Source organism: Rhinatrema bivittatum, chromosome 4 (genome assembly GCF_901001135.1).
Source record: "Rhinatrema bivittatum chromosome 4, aRhiBiv1.1, whole genome shotgun sequence".
NCBI lineage: Eukaryota > Metazoa > Chordata > Amphibia > Gymnophiona > Rhinatrematidae > Rhinatrema > Rhinatrema bivittatum.
In genome coordinates this window covers 73,685,185-73,705,324 of record NC_042618.1, presented here as the reverse complement: position 1 = coordinate 73,705,324, position 20,140 = coordinate 73,685,185, and the positions used below count along the sequence as shown (strand labels likewise).

Below are 20,140 nucleotides of genomic sequence, written 5' to 3'. Positions count from 1 at the left end.
AAATGTGCAAGCAGGAGGACATGTAACCTAGATGTGCCAGAATGCACATTTCTGACTATTATACCCTAACACCCACACTGGGATCCTTGTGCATTGTATATACAGTACATGATATTGGGAGGAGGAAGATTGTGTTGGGGGTTATTTATCCATTTTCTTAAACCCCAATACTGTCATGCAAAACTAAACATTTATAGAATTAATTTCATACCTTCTGCTTCATATTCTTCACTGTCCTGAGTCTTCCAGAGCTGGAAAAAAAAATATTCAAAACTTAATTATGAAAAGGAATGTTATTCTGCAACATATCAAGATGTTCTCTTCTTTCTGAAAGCCAGCAAACGACCTGCAGTATTTCTATACCATGAAATTCTTTATCACATGCAATGGTGCCTACTATGCCACAGTAATTTGATATCCAATTTTAAAATAAAAGAAAGGCTTAATTAAGGATTTACTATTGACACTTTTCAATTTATTTATCACACCATGTCCATTGAAAGGGGCAAATAACTACTTCATTTCTCCATCGACAAGGAGATCAACTACACTAGTGGGTGACATCTGACAGCCCCAAACAGAAAGCTTCTTACAAAGCCCAGACAAATCCTAGAAGGATTTTCTGAGTATGTGCAGACATTTCCGCACAGCCATCATGTCAAGCCTCCTCAATCTATTTTTGCCCACTCTTCCAACCAGATGTGTGTGTTTGCGATTTTAAAACGTACTCACTATTGTTAGGCACGGTTTTGCTGAAAACTCCCTTTGTGTTGAGTCTCCTCCATCATCCCAATAGTTGTCACTAGGTATTTTTGGCACTAAGTTTTTGGGTGTTTTTTTTCACTGCTGCTCCAGGAGTTTTTCCAACACTGTTGACCATTAATGGCTGTGTGTCAGTTGTAATTTTTCAAACATTTCCTTTGGTTCCACCTTGACAACTTTCTTCATGACAACACAGAAACAGGCCAGTTGCTTCAAGAGGTGCCCCAAATGCAATCTAATTACATCCATCATGGATAATATACATTGTCTGGGGCAAGACTCCTGTACCCCTAAGCTGCAACATTTGTGCCAAAATGTCATTCAGGATCCCAAGACGTAAATTGTTTCAAAGCCAGATGTTCCATTGCATCAAAGGTTTCCGTGTTGAAGGACCAAAGCTGCACTCTCTGCTGGTGGCTCATCAGCATCGAAGGGCAGATCACACTCCTCTGAGCCAAAGCATAGGGAAAGGTCCACAGCAGGAAGCTATTCCGCTCTTCCCAATTGTCAAAGGAGGATTTCTCCATACTGAGGTTTGCCTCAAAGGTTCATGGCACCCAGTGCAGGTGTCAGAGCTAGAGTGCCATTCCCCATCAGTGTTTGAGGACAAGAGATAGAGGCAGCATCCATTCCTTTTCCAAAGCAGCAGTGATGGAGATGAGCTCATACTCTGCTACAGCTTCAAAGCTGTGGTCTCCAGCGGTCCTTGCATTAATCATTTTCCTCCCCTCTAGTCATCCAGGATATTGTCTCCTCTCCTGTGTTCCCTGCAATGGCATCAGCAACTTATGAGCAGGAGCTGGAACAGAGCATCCCTGAGGCCCTCTCTCAGCACCTCAATCATGCCAAGTGACTCGGCTCGGACAGATGCCAAAAGAGCCTTGAGATGCAATTGCTAACCCTGAGCAACTCAGTATTTGTGCCAAGGGTAACTGAAGACTCTTTAGTGACAATGCTGTGCATACCAAGTGTACTTGGTATCTGAGAGGCAAGCTTCTTCTATAGCTCTTTGACGCTTGGCTCCGAAGCCACAGCAGTCTTAACAGAAACAGTTTAGGAGTGAGACTGTGAGACAGTGCTCCCTCAGACATCAGAGACTCCAGTCATATCTGAGTACGAATTTGAAGTGTCCTGGGATCTAATCTATGAGTGAGGGACTTTAAGCAAGATTATTCTCCAGACCTCCTGCCACATTCCTCTTCACCAAAGGCCAGGAATAAATCTCCTCTGGAGAATTTCTCCTGTCCAGCATTTATTCTAAAAATGATTAAGGCCGTTCCTTCTAAATTAGACAGGAGAACTCATGGCAGCCATATTTGGTCTCCAAAAGAACTAGTGTACAACATATGTCCACCAAAATGAAGGAATTTCAGATGCAAGAGACCACATTCACTGTCTCTAAGGGGCCAAATATTCTACTAGACCCAATTACCACACCAGTCTGGTTATTGAATCCATGCTGAAAAGGGCCAAAACATCAGGACTATACCTTGGCAGCCTTGAGCCAGGACCTTTTTGGTTAGAAGGTATTAAGAAAATGCCATACTGGGTCAGACCAAGGGTCCATCAAGCCCAGCATCCTGTTTCCAACAGTGGCCAATCCAGGCCATAAGAACCTGGCAAGTACCCAAAAACTAAGTCTACTCCATGTAACCATTGCTAATGGCAGTGGCTATTCTCTAAGTGAACTTAATAGCAGGTAATGGACTTCTCCTCCAAGAACTTATCCAATCCTTTTTTAAACACAGCTATACTAACTGCACTAACCACATCCTCTGGCAACAAATTCCAGAGTTTAATTGTGCGTTGAGTAAAAAAGAACTTTCTCCGATTAGTTTTAAATGTGCCCCATGCTAACTTCATGGAGTGCCCCCTAGTCTTTCTACTATCCGAAAGAGTAAATAACCGATTCACATCTAGCCGTTCTAGACCTCTCATGATTTTAAACACCTCTATCATATCCCCCCTCAGTTGTCTCTTCTCCAAGCTGAAAAGTCCTAACCTCTTTAGTCTTTCCTCATAGGGGAGTTGTTCCATTCCCCTTATCATTTTGGTAGCCCTTCTCTGTACCTTCTCCATCGCAATTATATCTTTTTTGAGATGCGGCGACCAGAATTGTACACAGTATTCAAGGTGTGGTCTCACCATGGAGCGATACAGAGGCATTATGACATTTTCCGTTTTATTCACCATTCCTTTTCTAATAATTCCCAACATTCTGTTTGCTTTTTTGACTGCCGCAGCACACTGCACCGACGATTTCAATGTGTTATCCACTATGACACCTAGATCTCTTTCTTGGGTTGTAGCACCTAATATGGAACCCAACATTGTGTAATTATAGCATGGGTTATTTTTCCCTATATGCATAACCTTGCACTTATCCACATTAAATTTCATCTGCCATTTGGATGCCCAATTTTCCAGTCTCACAAGGTCTTCCTGCAATTTATCACAATCTGCTTGTGATTTAACTACTCTGAACAATTTTGTGTCATCTGCAAATTTGATTATCTCACTCGTCGTATTTCTTTCCAGATCATTTATAAATATATTGAACAGTAAGGGTCCCAATACAGATCCTGAGGCACTCCACTGTCCACTCCCTTCCACTGAGAAAATTGCCCATTTAATCCTACTCTCTGTTTCCTGTCTTTTAGCCAGTTTGCAATCCATGAAAGGACATCGCCACCTATCCCATGACTTTTTACTTTTCCTAGAAGCCTCTCATAAGGAACTTTGTCAAACGCCTTCTGAAAATTCAAGTATACTACATCTACCGGTTCACCTTTATCCACGTGTTTATTAACTCCTTCAAAAAAGTGAAGCAGATTTGTGAGGCAAGACTTGCCCTGGGTAAAGCCATGCTGACTTTGTTCCATTAAACCATGTCTTTCTATATGTTCTGTGATTTTGATGTTTAGAACACTTTCCCACTATTTTTCCTGGCACTGAAGTCAGGCTAACCGGTCTGTAGTTTCCCGGATCGCCCCTGGAGCCCTTTTTAAATATTGGGGTTACATTTGCTATCCTCCAGTCTTCAGGTACAATGGATGATTTTAATGATAAGTTACAAATTTTTACTAATAGGTCTGAAATTTCATTTTTTAGTTCCTTCAGAACTCTGGGGTGTATACTATCCGGTCCAGGTGATTTACTACTCTTCAGTTTGTCAATCAGCCCTACCACATCTTCTAGATTCACCGTGATTTGATTCAGTCCATCTGAATCATTACCCATGAAAACCTTCTCCATTATGGGTACCTCCCCAACATCCTCTTCAGTAAACACCAAAGCAAAGAAATCATTTAATCTTTCCGCGATGGCCTTATCTTCTCTAAGTGCCCCTTTAACCCCTCGATCATCTAACGGTCCAACTGACTCCCTCACAGGCTTTCTGCTTCGGATATATTTTAAAAAGTTTTTACTGTGAGTTTTTGCCTCTACAGCCAACTTCTTTTCAAATTCTCTCTTAGCCTGTCTTATCAATGTCATACATTTAACTTGCCAATGTTTATGCTTTATCCTATTTTCTTCTGTTGGATCCTTCTTCCAATTTTTGAATGAAGATCTTTTGGCTAAAATAGCTTCTTTCACCTCCCCTTTTAACCATGCCGGTAATCGTTTTGCCTTCTTTCCACCTTTCTTAATGTGTGGAATACATCTGGACTGTGCTTCTAGAATGGTATTTTTTAACAATGACCACGCCTCTTGGACATTTTTTACTTTTGTAGCTGCTCTTTCAGTTTTTTTTTCTAGCAATTTTTCTCATTTTATCAAAGTTTCCCTTTTGAAAGTTTAGCACGAGAGCCTTGGATTTGCACACGTTCCTTTTCCAGTCATTAAATCAAATTTGATCATATTATGATCACTATTGCCAAGCGGCCCCACCACCGTTACCTCTCTCACCAAGTCCTGTGCTCCACTGAGAATTAGATCTAAAATTGCTCCCTCTCTCGTCGGTTCCTGAATGGTGTGCTTAGCTCCTGCACAGCTTTGCACCAACTCTACATGGCTGAATATATGTAGTCTACTCTGCAGAAGGTACTAAAGTTTACCAGGTTATTTCTTCACAAAAACAGGGCAGTGGAGCAAGGAGAGGAATATGGGAAACATCTGATCTGCTCAACCTACGATGCTTTTGAAACTGCATAGAGAGCCTCAACCACAGCTTTAAGGACACACGACTCCCAAGGTTGCAAAAGCTTCTGGTCTTTAACAGGATTTGCATGATAGGCTTCCAGATGTGCCTCACACCAAGGAGAATTTCTCTGGAGAGATGGTCAAGGAAGTAGTGGATCTAATAAAACACTTTTCTATGCTTCAGACCCTCACCATTTTCACTTCAAATCCACTTCCACATTCAGGAGGCATGTAAGACAAAAACATTCCTAACAGCATAAAAGATATTACCCTCCTTACAGAGCTCAAGGCATCACCAACACAATTTCAGAAGCTCAAAGCGCCAAGCAGCAATTCAAATAAAACCTGGAATGAGATTTTGACTGAATGCAGAGTCCACAGTGTTCCAGTCTTCATGCTGGCGAATTTACCAATTGAGGGGAGGAGGCTGAGGTTTTAAAAAAAAAACAACCACCACCATATACCCCCATTAACTTCAGACAGGTGGATGCTTTGGATAGTAAAGGAAGGCTACAGATTAAAATTTCAGAGAATATGCCAGTGTAAAAATAATTTCTTCCCTGACCAGATGAAGGAAGGATAACAATAGATAGTCACAGATATATTAAGTTAGTCCAATAAAAAATTACCACCTACAACTAGTTTGTTGACCCATTTCCACATATTCTAGATGACTAATGCAGCAACTACAATACTTTGATCAAGATAGGGGAATCACACCAAATTGTCCACAAATTGGATCTTTTCTTCTCCATTGGCATGTCTCCACATGAGATCAGTCCAGTGGATGCCAAAGTCTCAGTGGAATAAAGCTATACAGAAACTGAAAGAGTATCTGTATCACAAGTCAACCCAAAGACCATCCCAATCTAACCCAAGGCTTACTGTTCCAAATTAGTCTGTATCAAATTGTCCCAATTAATACTTCAACCTTGGGCTGGTCAGCTCACATTCAGGGGCTCCATACCCAAGGCCCCTGATCCATCCAGGAAAGAAGATATTACATCAGTTTCCTGGAACTTTGGGCAGTACTAAACACTCTAAGACAGAGGTTCCCAAACCTGTCCTGGTTTTTTAGGATATCCACAATGATTATGCATGAGATAAAGTATGCATGCTATGGAGGCAGTGCATGCAAATTTCTCATGCATATTCATTGAAAACCCCACTGGCTGGGGGTCCTTCAAGACAGTTCTGGGAACCACTGCTCTAAGAGTTTTCAGAGATCAGATAACCATCAAAATTGTTCTAGAACTAACAATTGAGTAGTTATGTTCTACCTGAACAAGTAGTGAGGAACTGAGTCATTCTTCCTATGCCAGAAAGCTGTTACAATATGGAACTGAGTCATCTCAAAAGGGATAACCAAGCCACATATCTGGTGGGAAAAAAATGTCATATCAGATCTTAGACCCTTATGAGTTTTCTGGATCAGACAATGGCAAATGAGTGGGAACACCAGAGATAAATCTGTTGTCGACTCATCTGAACAGGAAGGTCTGCAGCTTCTGCTCCAGGAGAGGATCAAAAGGCAGAATAGTATCAAATGTCTTCACTTCATTGGGAAAAGAGGCTTCTATAAGCATATCCTCCAATACATTTGATTGCAAAAGTCTTAGTAAAGCTCAGAAGAGACCAAGGAACTATGATCCTCATAGCTTCTTACTAGCCAAGACAGATCTGGTTCCTTCTTCTTTGAAAATTATCTGTCAAGAGACCAATTCAGTTATAAAGTCTTCCAACCCTTATCACATAGGATCAAGGGAGACTCCTACATTCTAAAATCCATTCCCTGGATTTAATGGTTTGGATGTTAACAAAGTAGTAGATTCCCTTGGTTGCTCATTTCCTTCTGACGTTTAGAAGGAATCACCAGAAAATTCTGAGAGTCAAAGTGGAGGAGGCTTACCATCTGGTGTGAGAGCTAGGACCTAGACCTCCTCATATCCCACACAAAAACTGTTCAATTACCTTCTACATCTATCAGTCTGGTCTAAATATCAACTCTGATAAGGTTCACCTTTATGTAATTGCCCTTAAAACTATGGAGAAGGTAACCCCCATCCCTGTGCAGCCCCTAGTTGCCAGATTTATGCAGGACTTGCTTCAGTTGAAACCTTCCATCAAGCCACCCACAGTGCCTTGGGACTTCAATGTGGTACTTGCTCTGCTGATGAAAGCCCCTTTCAAGCCTGTAAACTCTTGCGGACTCAAGACTTGGATTGTTATGTTTTTGGTGACAGTCACTTCAACACGCAGAGTTTGTTAGTTCCAGGGCTCAGTGACTTATTCTCTTTTTACTAAATTTTATTATAAAAGTAGTACTGCACATAAGAAAAATCATATTGACTTGGACCAAAGGTCCATCAAGCCCAGCATCCAGTGTCCAATCCAGATCGCAAGTACCAGGCAGAATTTCAAGGAATAGATCCAATCCTTCTTGCTCACTACTAGGGTTAAGCAATAACTTTCCCAAGTATACATGGCTAAATAATGGTTTATGGACTTTTCCTCCAGGAATTTGTTTAAACTTATTAAATTTTTTAAAACCAATTTCGCTAACTTTTTACCACATCCTTTGGCAAAAATTTCCACAGTTTGGGTGCTGCGTGAAAAATACATTCTCCTAGAGCCTCCTTTTCATTCAAATGGGTCTGCCTCTAACATGGAAACCCAAACTCTGTTCTTGAGGGCCTCAACCTACTAGTCAGGTTTTCAAGATTTCCACAATGAATACACATGAGATAAATTATTGTAATTCTATCTTATGCAGGTTTGCACAAAAAATTGTTAGGTAAATTACAATACCTGTGCTTATGCTGTTACTGGTAGTCCTGATTAGGAAAGGAAGCAATCACACTGCTTTTGAAATCATTGCATTGGTTGCCTATGATTGTATGAATTCAATTAAAAAATCTAATGTTGGTCTTGAGTTCTGGCAGGAATTGGCCCCATATATTTAAGGGATAAAATTAGATGGGTTTATTTTCTTTTTTTTTTTAGTTTGCTAAGATAGAATCAGGAAATGTTATTAGATGTTCCATCAATTAAAATTACTACTAAATCCAGAACTAGGGCATGCTTTTTTCAGGTGTTGCCCCTCAGCTCTGAAATATGTTATCTGAAACATTAAGGGATACAATAAACTATATGCTTTTCTGTAAGAGCCTGAGAACTTGACTATTTTTGGAGTGGGGCTCTTGATTTTAAATGTCATCTTGGAGGACAACTTAGATAGGTAGCAGTGGTCCATCAAGATATTCTGTCTAGACTGTACAGTATAAGTGTTATTTTGAGGTATCTCTAACTATTTGTATTTTAAGTATCTTGGGACGGGATGAAGTGTGGTTGTTTAGCTGAATGCTATAGATGCACTAACTATTGGATTTTGTGTTTGTTATTGTATAGTACTAGACTGAAGGGTTCTGGGGTGAATGCTGAGCTAGATTAAGTACTGGTGATAGTGGAGCAATGGTATTTTTACATCTTGCTTATCATTTTTAGGTTTACCATTTTTATTTTGGTTTTATTTCATTTTATTTTTTAAATTTATATGATTTTGATATTATAATGCATATTTGATGTATGCTGTAATCCATTTTGACGAGGTCATTGATTTGTTTTAAAGCAGAATCTAAATTAATAAATTGAGATATATTCATATGCATTGCCTCAATTGTAAACAAATAGATCTCATATTCATTGCGGAAATCCTTAAAACCTGACTGGGTTATATCGGGGAGCCCCCACTAGGAGGAGGGCAAAAGGTGATAGACTCAGAAATACTCTAAGGAAATATTTCTTTACAGAAATGTTGAGACGACAAGGACAATATCAAAATTCAAGAAAACATAGGACAAGCAGAAATTCTTTGATGGAGAAGAAGGAACTATAAAGCTGAGTAATGGATGTGGATGAGCAGACTGGATGGGATATCTAGTCTTTATCTGCCATCACGTATATTTTTAATGTTCCGCCCCTTGGTGATTTGGTTAATTTTCTTCTCATTATTTGTTGGAAGACAACTGATAGCATAGTATGATCCCAAAGCCAAGAGCAGATAATGAACAGAATGGGTGAGACCAGCAATAACAGGTAAATGAAATTTAAGTTGCTTATATTTCCCTCTTTTCACTTACAAGGTTTAATGTGCATAAACAATTTTTTGCTACTACAAACGAGAAATTCCATGCTGGGTCAGACCAAAGTCCATTCAGCCCAGCATCCTGTCTCCAACAGTGGCCAATTCCAAAAGATCCAACATCTTGCTACTCGTACCCAGTAGCAAGTGATGGGTAACCCAGAGTCTCCTGGTAGTTAACTATTTATGGACTTTTCTTCCAGGAATTTGTCCAAACCCTTTAAAAAAAAAAAAAACAACACACAAAAAAACCCCCTCAGCTGAGTTACTTAGTTGCCTTGACCATATTCTCTGTTAACAAATTCTATAGCTTGATTGTATGTTGAATGAAAAAAACCTCTTTCCAATTTGTTTTAAATCTGCTGTTAGCTGCAAGGCATGTCCCTCAAGACCTACTGTTATTTGAAAGGGTAAATAACTGTTCCTCTATCTACCTGTTGCACTCCACTCATGATTTTGTAGATCTCTATCATATCCCCTCTCAATCATCTCTTCTCCAAGCTGAAGAGACCTAACCTGTTTTGCCTCTCTTCATAAGGGAGCTGGTTCCCTCCCCTTAACTATTTTTGTTGCCTCTCTCTACCTTTTATAAGTCTGCTACATCTTTTTTGAGATGGGATGACCAGAATTGCATACAATACTCAAGGTGTGGCCTCACCATAGGTCTATGCAGAAACATTATGTTCATTTCATTCTCCATTCCCTTTCTGAATAATTCCTAGCATGCTGTTTGTTTATTCGACTGTCACCACACACCAAGCAGAAGATTTCAACATACTATCCACATTGACTCCAATATTCTTTTCCTGGATGGTTACTCACAGTGCATAACTTATCACTGTCTATCTAAAATTAGGGAGTTTTCCTTATGTACATCCCTTTGCACATGCTCTCTACCTTTCTGCAATTTAGATGCTCAGTTCTCCAGCCTCACAAGGTCCTTCTGAAGTACCTCAAAAAATCTGCCTATTTTAATTACCCTGAATATTTGTGTGTCATCTGCAAATCTGATCACTTCACTTGTCACTCCTCTTTCTAGATCATTAATGAATAAGCTGAACATCACCTATCCCAGGACAGATCCTTGGAGCTCTCTACTATTCACCTTTCTCCACTCTGAAAAGTTTCTTGTCTTTTAATCAGTTACCAATCTGAGGAGTCTCCTCACCTCCTCACCTTCTGGAAATCTAAATACACTATTTCAAATCTGCTCTCTTTTATCCATGTACTTATTTACACCTTCAAAAAATTCTAATAGGTTAGTAAGGCATTACTTCTATCCATGCTGGCTGTTTCCTATTCGTCCATGTAATTTTGTTCTTAATTATAGCTTCCACAATTTTACCAGAGATGACAAACTCCGTAGTCTGTAGTTGCTCAGGCACTCTTGGAGTCCCTTTTGAAAATTGGAGTTACATTTGCTACCCTCCAATTTTCAGGTATAGAGGCAAATTTGAATGATAGGTTACAGATTACCAGTAGTAGGTCTGCAATTTCATATTTGAGATCCTTTAGAACTCTTGGGTCAATTCCATCAGGTCCCAGTGATTTGCTACCATTTGCCAGTTCATTCTAGTGCTTCTTCTAGGTTCACACTGATTTGATTCAGCTTCTCTCAATCATCACTTTGAAAAAACAGTTCAGGTGTGGGTATCGTTCCATGATCCTCATCTATAAAGACTAAAGCAAAGAATTAATTTAATTTTTCCTGCATGGCCTTATCCTTCCTAAGTGCCCCTTTTATCCCTTGGTCATCCAATGGCTCAACTGGCCTGCTTAATTAGGTGTTATACATCTAATCTGGCAGTGCTTATGTGCCTTCCTATATTCCTCATTAGGTCCTCCTTTCCAATTTTAGAAGATGCCTTTGTCATTGATAGCCTCTTATACAGCACCATTTAGCCACAATGGCAGGTGCTTATTCTTTTGATCCTTCTTAATTTGTGGAATACATTATACCTGGGCTTCCAAAATAGCATTTTTAAATAGCTTCTAAGCCTCATGCAGACTTAACTCTTATACATAAAAGAATTGCTTCTTTTAGTTTTCTTTTATTTTCCTAATCTCATAGTCTCCCTTTTTTAAAGTTATGTTATTGTTTTCAGGGTTTTTTTGCTCCAGTGACTATCCCAAATTTGATTGCATCATGATCACTCTCAGTTAACATTTACAATATAAATCTTGAAAGCATAACTGCTTCAGTCACATAGACATTCAAAACAGATGTAACCAATGCAAATCAATGGAAGGTATTACAGGCTTGAACCAATTCTGCGCTACTGTGGAGTGCAGAAATTGTGCAGAATTCCCCTCCTGCACAGCAATTCTATTTTCTGTGCAGAATTTGGCAGGCCCCAGCATGCCATGAGCGAAGGCAGCCCCGCTCACAATGAAGAAGGAGCAGGCCCCGACATGAGGGGAGGCCGTCCTGCTCGCAGTGAAGATGAAGCAGGTCCAGGCATGCCACGAGCTGTCCCGTCCTGCTCATGGCAAAGGAGCAGGCCCCCAGCGTGCCACGAGTAGAGTGTTTGAGAGTGAGAGTGAGTGTGTGTGTGTGAGACAGCATGGGTGAGGGTGCCATACAGAAGGAGCCTATGTGAGGGGATTGTGAAGGAATATATATGAGAGAATGGAGCTGGTTGGTGTGAAAAAGGGATTGTGTGTATGTGAGGTGCTCGTTTGTGAGAGAGGAAGCCTGTGTGAGATTGTGTGTATGTGTGAGAAAGAGCCTGTATGAAGGGATGTGTGTGTGAGAGAGGGGGAGCCTTTGTGTAGGGGGGTGTGAGTGAGAGAGGGAGCCAGTGTGCAGGGGTACATGAGAGACATAGGTAGCCTGTGTGAGGGTGTATGCGTAAGAGAGAAAGGAAGCCTGTGTGGGTGTGTGCACAAAAGAGAGAGGGAGCCTATTTGAGGGTGTGTGTTTGTATGTGAGAGAGAGTGCTTTTATGAGGGTGAGTGTGTGTTACACGTGCATGAGAGAGAGGGAGCCTGTATGATGGGGTATGTATGTACACTAGAGAGGGAGCCTGCGTGTGTGTGTGAGAGAAAGAGAGGGACGGGGGAGACTGTGTGAGGGGCAGTACTGAGAGAGGGGACAAACTCTGGGAATAGAGATAGAATGGAAGGGGGTTGAGCCTAAAGGGGGAAGGGAGAGAGTGGCAGGTGGAGGAGCTGGGGCCTGAGAGGACAAAGTGAAAGGAGCCTGGCCAGGGGAGTAGGGAGAGAGGGTGAAGAGACACTCTTACAGTGAACTTCTTTGGAAATTCTGCTCAAAATATTTATAACTCTACATCTTTAAGTGGTAAATTACTTAAAGCACTTTGCAGAATTTACCTTTTTTTGTGCAGAATTCCCCCAGGAGTAGTTCTAGCACTTGTCCAGTTACAGGCTACCTGATGCTACCCTCTCCCTTCCTGTCTACTCTTTGCACTGTATTGCCAAAGAGGTTAAGCAAGCTGTGAGGTATCACCTACAACTTTGGGTTGACCCTTATTGCTATGCATTAAGTAAACACAGAGCCGCCACAAGGCTTTATACTCCGACAAAGCAACACTTTCTTTTCACAATTTTGACTCCTCTCTCAGTCTCTTATTTATAGGTTTAATTTTGGACAAGTTGCCCAAGTTAAAAAAAAAAAATGCCCCCACCCTTTATGGGTTTGTAGGGTTGAAATAAAGTGCTCCCCACACTCAGAGGCTATGTCCTTTTATCAGAAAGTTATGTTTGCTATAGTTTGAGCTATTGCGCACTCGGGAGTTTCTTCCATCCTGGCCCTGCAGTGCTGAGACTTTCACAGAACTAGGGGATGGGTTCTGCAGGTGCTAATAGGAAGTCAGGTGCTAAGGAGAAACCTTTATATTACAATTGTGGGCGTACACAGTTATATTTTACCAGTATAACCAGAAGGATCTGCATGAAAGAAGTAACTGGGCTGGGCAAGGGTAGTGTAAACCAATTATTGGATTTTTAATTTATGGCATTGGTTGACTGTATAATATTATGTATTTGGTTCTTTAACTATTGCCCTATTTTATGATTTTTGTTATGCTTGTGTCATCTTGGGTTTTAAGCTAACTCACTTTGAGCTTTTTTTGCAAAAAGCAGAAAATCAAATTTAAGCGAGCATATTCTTCCTGGGGATGAACCGAGTGGAGGGCATTTTAACTTGACAGACTTTAGTCAGCCATGGTGAAATTCCTTCCTTAACAATTTCATACAGCCCTTGAATTCAGGACAGCCACTCCAACATAGAAAAGCATTTAATTTTATATTGAACAATGTATGAGCATTGCAAAGAAGTATGGAACATCTGCAGTACCAGAGAATCAAGCACACATCAGTCTTCAGGTACAAAATTAGATTGTAAGCCCTGTGGGGATAGGGAAATACCTATAGCACCTGAATGTAATCCACTCTGAAGTGCTGAAAAGTGGAATATAAAAATCTAAATAAATAAATAAATAAATCCCACAGACAGCAGCTTGTGGTGTTATGATACTGGAAGTCTGAACCACATTCAGTTGAAAATGTATTCTCTGTACAGACATGAGTGTTTATGGACATTAGTTTTCAGTGGGCTTCACAGCAGAACTTAAATGGATTACCCAGACAGCAATCTCACCTATTCCTTCCTGTCAATTTGTCTTACCAGTTAATGGTATAGAAAGACTATGAACTGCAGCACTGGTAGATCCATTAACTTTCACACTTAAAAACCAAAGATAAAGTCTACACACGTGACTGATGGATTTACATCCCAAGTCATCAGGGATACAAAGACGCTCTAAATCAAGATATAAAAGTCTAATGCATCTCATTCAGGTTACATCTAAAAGCCATTAATCAACAGGATCGCCATGGAAACTGGATTAGGCCACTCTTTCAGCATTGTTTCCGAGTCTGCTCGTACAAACACTTCATGCACTATCACACACTTGTACAAACGTTACACGCACTATTACACGCACAGCCTGTTTTGCAGCATTCTTCCTGCTGCTGGGCTCAGACATCCACGAGCATGGAGAACGTCATCTCTGCCCTTCCAGTAAAATAACTCCGAATGTACCCAGCTGTCAAAGAATTACATTGGACTACACTTGCTAGCTCTTACTCCAAAGTAATAAGAACCGGATCATTAGTAACGGTGCCTAGGTGGGCTGTGCAGCTCTGAAACTGGTAAAGGGAGATGGAGCCTTTAAGCTATAAATAGACTAAAATTTGTTGCCATCTGAGGACCACTATGAGCCCTAATGAATACTGCATGGAGACCAAGCTACTCTCACATCACTCAAAGGGGTCAGACACGCACACGGCCAAGTACTGTGCCTGCTCTGTGGAACAGAAGGCTGTCGCTTTCAGTGCTATCAAGAGGACACCTTGCAACAGCAATGTAAAAAAGAAACTCTTAAAAAAAAATAATAATAATAATAAAGGACGACATTTAACAAGCCTGTTCTTCCAATATCTTAAATGCACGAGCTGAAAAATATAACACTTTCTCCAATTTAGAAAATGGCCCATTGAATTCCACCCCCTCCTTTTTTAATTAACTTTTGAACTCCCAAGGCAAAGCTCCATTGACTTAGGACAGTCTATTGTAAGCGGCTCGATACAATCCCGCAAGCCCATCAGGCCTATTTTACAAAAGGTTATCCACATGTCTGTGGTGCAGCACAGAGGCACAACTCTTGATTACTGATGGCTACCAGCGAGAACAGTCACAAGCCAGGGGGACCCTGTGTCACAGCAGCCCAATTCAGCTCAGCCACTGGAACTTATTTCTGCCTCCCATCAACACTGGGAGGCTATTCCACAGCCTTCTGCTGTTACCACAGCAAGTGTTCGACAATAGTTTCATTGTGAAGCGGAGAGGGGCAGAGGTCAGGGGTCAGGGGTTGAGGGCAGCTCCAAAAATGGCTGCCACAGAAGGCAGGCAGGGGGGGGGGGAATGCCCCTTCAGTGCTGTGGAGCATGCATCTCAATGACACGCAAAAGATATTGTTACGCAGACCTCAATTGTTCTACAGCTGGATGCGAGTCACACGTATTACACCCTGTGCAGAAGGCAGAGATTTTTGGAATACATTACTTTGATGGACACGTGCTTGTTGTTGTGGGATGAGGAGCAGATGGCTCAGGTTTCTATGATTTCGCCTTCCAACCCAGAACCCATACAAGCATCTGCAACCCGTGTCGCTCACCCACTCTGGCCCCCTTTTCCCTAATAACTTAGCAACCTCTTCCACCCTACCATCTGGTTTAGTGAGCCAGACCTTTGTTATCCAGCAGAATGCTGCTAATTAAAGGGATTAGTGAGGCACACCGCACTGGGCAACGCTACTCAGGTTGTTCATGTCTTTAGAACAAGCCTCCGAATTATGGGGGAGGGGGGGAGGCAGGGCTTTTCTTTCCTCTCATTTGCTGAGGAGTCAGTATATAAATGCAGACAATGCAGCAAATCATGAAGACAATGCACTTGTCACCATTGCTCATTAAATGCAAGTCCAGAGCTACGAAACTGTCAATTAAAAAGGATATTTTAAAGGCCATTTCCTAATACAAGGCCATCCCATGTAAAAAAAATATACTTTTGCATCCAGTGCATAATAATGTAATGAATCAAAAGTAAGCAAGAAAATAGCACAATTGTGCACAGCTTTTGAGTTTCATTACATAAGATGACGAGAAAGAATATTTCTATCATATTTAACCCTTCAGACCCTTAAATAAAATATACCATATAATAAGCAGAATATCTTGTGCAGACAGGCACACAGTTTGTGGTTCTTAGATAACGGGGAACCTTTTTGACATCCCTGTTGTGGAACCCACAATTGTCCCCGTGGACGTTTTCCCAGGATATCGGATACTGGAAGAAGAACAATCTGCATTTTTTGGGGCAACTGTGGACCAATGGGAGACTTAAACCCTTTACTGAACTTATGGTAGAAGTTTATATACTTGCTGGTATCAGATACTTATACTAACAGCTGAGGAAGGCATTAACCCCCTTGAATGACATTGCTGAAGCCTTGGAGAAGTGAGGGGATTGAGGAGGTGCTTAGTTGTAAGACGAGAGCTAGACACTTGATATCAGCAATATACAAAACCATTTAGAAACACAGTATGTAGGAAAGACACGCCTAACGTCTTGATTCAAAATTGGAATGCTGACTTGGGAAGTATTTTGGGTGGGAAAGAGTGGAAATCAGTATGGAAATGGTCTCAAAAGACAAGAGCTCGTCTCAAAGAGCTCTTACATAACCTGCACCATAGAATGTACTGGACCCTGATTTTTGTTTTTGCAAAATTTGGTAATAATGGAAGTTATTGTTGGAGGGGATTTGGGTAGGTTGGGACCACTTGCATCTCAAGGATAAATGGTCAACTACTGGAGGAAAGTGTGGAGCTATTTCTGCTAGGGCATTGGCCCTATAGAGAATCAATGAGAGGTCGATGGAAGTTAGTCGACCATCTTCTTCATGCAGCGCGGCTGACGATCGCCCATCGCTGGAAATACACTGCTGAACTACGAGAGTGGAAGACCAAGGTTGCCGAGATTGTGGTCATGAAAAGGGTGACAATGTTACAAGATCAGACGGACAAATGAGAGGGTAACTGGGGTCCATATTGGGCATGGAGAAAGGCAAAATTGGATTGATGATAGACTGGGGGACTCTGGAGACAGTGGGCACTGAGTATTTAAGGAGAATGGTTATATCTATAGTGGAAAACAGGATGCTTGAACTCTTGTATGGTGATGATACTGTTCCAAGTTATCGGAATCACATGATGTTACTTTAAGTTCTGATGTCTTTGAAAAATCAAAAGTTTAAAAAAAATAAAATAGAGCAAATATTCTGCTTAATATGATACTATCACAAATCTGACATTAATTACATAGAACTTCCTAATTTGCTTTACAATGTAAAAAACAAACAAACCACTGATGAGTAAAAAAAAAAAAAAAAAAAAACCCAAAAATGAGAAAATTACTTTTGTTACTAGCCAAACTTCATTTTGATCTTTACGCTTTAACAATAAGGAAACTTCTTTAGCATCAAAACCCCTAAAATATCCAACACAAATGGAATCCAGAAGGAAATATTACGCATAAGAATCACATACGGGTAAAGTTAGAATTTATAAAAATGTGTTCGTTTTATTGAGACAGAGGTGATGTAATAAAAGCAGGCAGTCCAAGATGGTGTTTCTTTAAATGTACAGAATACTGTACTTGGAGTACTTCTGGTGGTAGTGACAATGCGGTGGGTGTTCAGCTGGTAAGTGCCCCATTTGCAGTCTTCTCTTCAGAGTGTCTTGGTTAAACAAGAAATGGAAAAGCAGTAATGGAAATATCTCCTCTGCTTCTAAGGATATACAGAATAGTTTTGTGCAGTATAGCAAACTATTCTAGCCCTTCTAATTGGGAAGGTTTTAAGAAGATTGTTCTAATTCAAATGAGATTATTAGAGTTACATATAAAAAACAGTTCTGGCTCTGAAGTACTCCGAGCCCTTTGAGGAAGGCAGACACACCTCTAGTATTCTGTAGAAAGCAGCTAGCTGGTCAAAGCCTAGCCTTGAGGCCCTGACACGTAAGCTGCTTCACTGCTCTCTATGTAGAAAGGGATCTATCTGCCGCTGCAATGCCTCTCCTTATGCTTAGCTCTCCATTGGGGATTTCTTATTTATGGTCTTATGTTTTTTTTTCACATATCCCACTCCTTCCAAAGCTTTAGTGCATCTATCAGTCAAATCCTGGTACAAAACCAAAAGAAGCTGAAAGAATAAAGCGGCAGACAGCAGGCTCGTGTAAGAAAGAACAGTAACTGCTCCATGCCCTTGGTGTATAGTGCCAGAAGCCAAAGAAGGGAATGGGCAAGGTGCCAATCAACTGGGCAAGCCATTTAGCCAATGCATCTCTGCTGCTCAACATACTGCAGATAACAAAACCTGTTTTGTTAAATTCGACAGAGCAGAACTCTGGATGTATCTTAATTATGCCCCCTACCTTTTATTCTAAAGCATTATCTTGGCTCTCTGGCTATGCCAGCATGGGATAATGTGTAAAACATTATGAATAAACCATCACCCAGACATAGTCCTTGTATTCCTCTTGGTCACAAGTCAGAGTCATAGTTGTACAGAAGATGCATGTCCTAGACCCAAGCTTATTCAGCAGACTGCTAAAATGAGTTTGTCATGCAGAAGATCAGCCTTAGGATATGCCCTGATACAAATAATCTTCATTCCAGTCAGGAACATATTAAATATAACCACTGCCCAACCACAGTGAAAGCAGGGAGCAAAGTCACACACTCCCAGTTCTGCTCAACTTACCATTGTTACAACTTACCATTGTCATCCGCGGCAGACCCGCAGCTCGGCCCCCTCACCTCTCTGAATCCAGTGCCTGGTCTCTTGTCTCTGGCAGTGGTAGGCCGCTGGCTCCGTCCTCGGGCCACCCCTAGTGCCTCCGGCTCAGCTACAGACCCTGCTACCTCTGGTTCAGCTACAGCTCTCGGTGCTCCGCGTCAGGCCTCTCTGCGTGGCCCGCGGAGAGATGCAGCTACTCTGCGCCACACCCTTCCCTAGGCGCGCACGCTCACATCACTGTGATTTAAGTAGGGCCCGCAGCAGGAACAGAGCCGCGACCCTGGATGATGATGTCAGCAGAGCTCCAGTATATAAGCCCGGGCTCCGCTCCCTAGCTTTGCCTTTGCAACAGGTCTCCTCGCTGGTCGAGTACTCATTGCCTCCTGAGGGATTCTCCTCGCTCCTGATCCTCGCTGACTCCTGTTCCTGGTTTCCTCATTCCTGCGTTCCTACCTACCTTTGGATTGCCTTCTCGGATCTCGACCTCTGCTTTGCCTGACCACGCCGTTTGACTCTCTCCAAGCCCGGACCTCTGCATTACCTGACTACTCCGTTTGACTCGCTCCAAGCCCGGACCTCTGCTTTGCCTGACCACGCCGTTTGACTCTCTCCAAGCCCGGACCTCTGCATTGCCTGACTACTCCATTGCTGTTCTCCAGACCTCTGCATTGCCTGACTACTCCATTGCCTCTCTCCAGATCCAGACCTCTGCATTCCTGACTACTTCATTTGGCTCTCTCCAGATCCAGACCTCTGCATTCCTGACTACTTCATTTGCCTCTCTCCAGATCCAGACCTCTGCATTCCTGACTACTTCATTTGCCTATCTCCTCACTCAAACCTCAGCGTTGCTTGCCACCGCTTCTAGATTGCCGCCGGCCCTGACTCAAGCTTGCCTTATGATGCCTCTTCAGTCTACGTCCTGGACTTGGCCTATTCAGGCTTCGGCCTGCTCTTGCTCGGGCACCCCCTGTCTGACTTTGTTCCTTTGGCGCCTGGAGCTCCGGGACTCTACCTCGTCCAGTACAGACTGTACCACTCCTCTGTTGCTGTCTCTGGGCTGACCTCGATCCTTCCATCGACGACATACAGAGGCCCACCTAAGTCCAGCTGGCCCCGGTACCCAGAGGCTCAACCCGCGGGGAACAAGGGCTGGTACTGGTGAAGCGCCAACCGGCCTCCGTCCATCAGCCCACTTAGCCTGCCGATGGTGGGGACCCATAGGACCCTTCCTACGGGTTGCGTCAACCCCAAATCGGCCCAAGGGTCCACCTCCGGCGCAACAACCATATTTTCTAGTGTATGTTGCACCCCTCTATAAACAGTCATTTTAACGATAAAGATGGTAGGTAAGTCACAACTTTGTATAAGATGTACCTGTTTGTACAGAGTCATTCATTTATGTTATTTTTTCCAATACAAAATAAAATTAACGTAATCTGAAGGATGTTTTCATTATTGTTATCCTTTCAGATAGTCCCTGCACTCTGCCAGCGCCTGGGCAACAAGACTCCTAGCTTCTGCAAGTTCCTTGCTCCAGCAAGTTTCCTGAGCATTTCCTGAGTTTCTGTCCCATCCTAATCATCGGACTAACTCCCATCTAAACCTTTGCCTGCACACCGACCACGAGAATTGCCGCCTGCCTCGACCCTTGCCTGGACATCGACCACAAAGACCCCATGTAAGTCCAGCTGGCCCTGGTACCCTAAGGGGGAAC

General features: G+C 42.1%; 1 protein-coding gene across 3 annotated transcripts in view; it reads right to left on the bottom strand.

Moving 5' to 3' along the window:
* The window catches only part of NIN (ninein), a 274,889-nt gene that overhangs the window by 158,035 nt on the left and 96,714 nt on the right, over nucleotides 1–20,140 (bottom strand). For all 3 annotated transcript variants that reach the window (XM_029598345.1, XM_029598344.1, XM_029598347.1), the window contains exon 5: nucleotides 212–251. In XM_029598345.1, coding sequence (XP_029454205.1) covers nucleotides 212–251 — 40 coding nt within the window. The remainder of the gene's footprint in view (nucleotides 1–211; nucleotides 252–20,140) is intronic.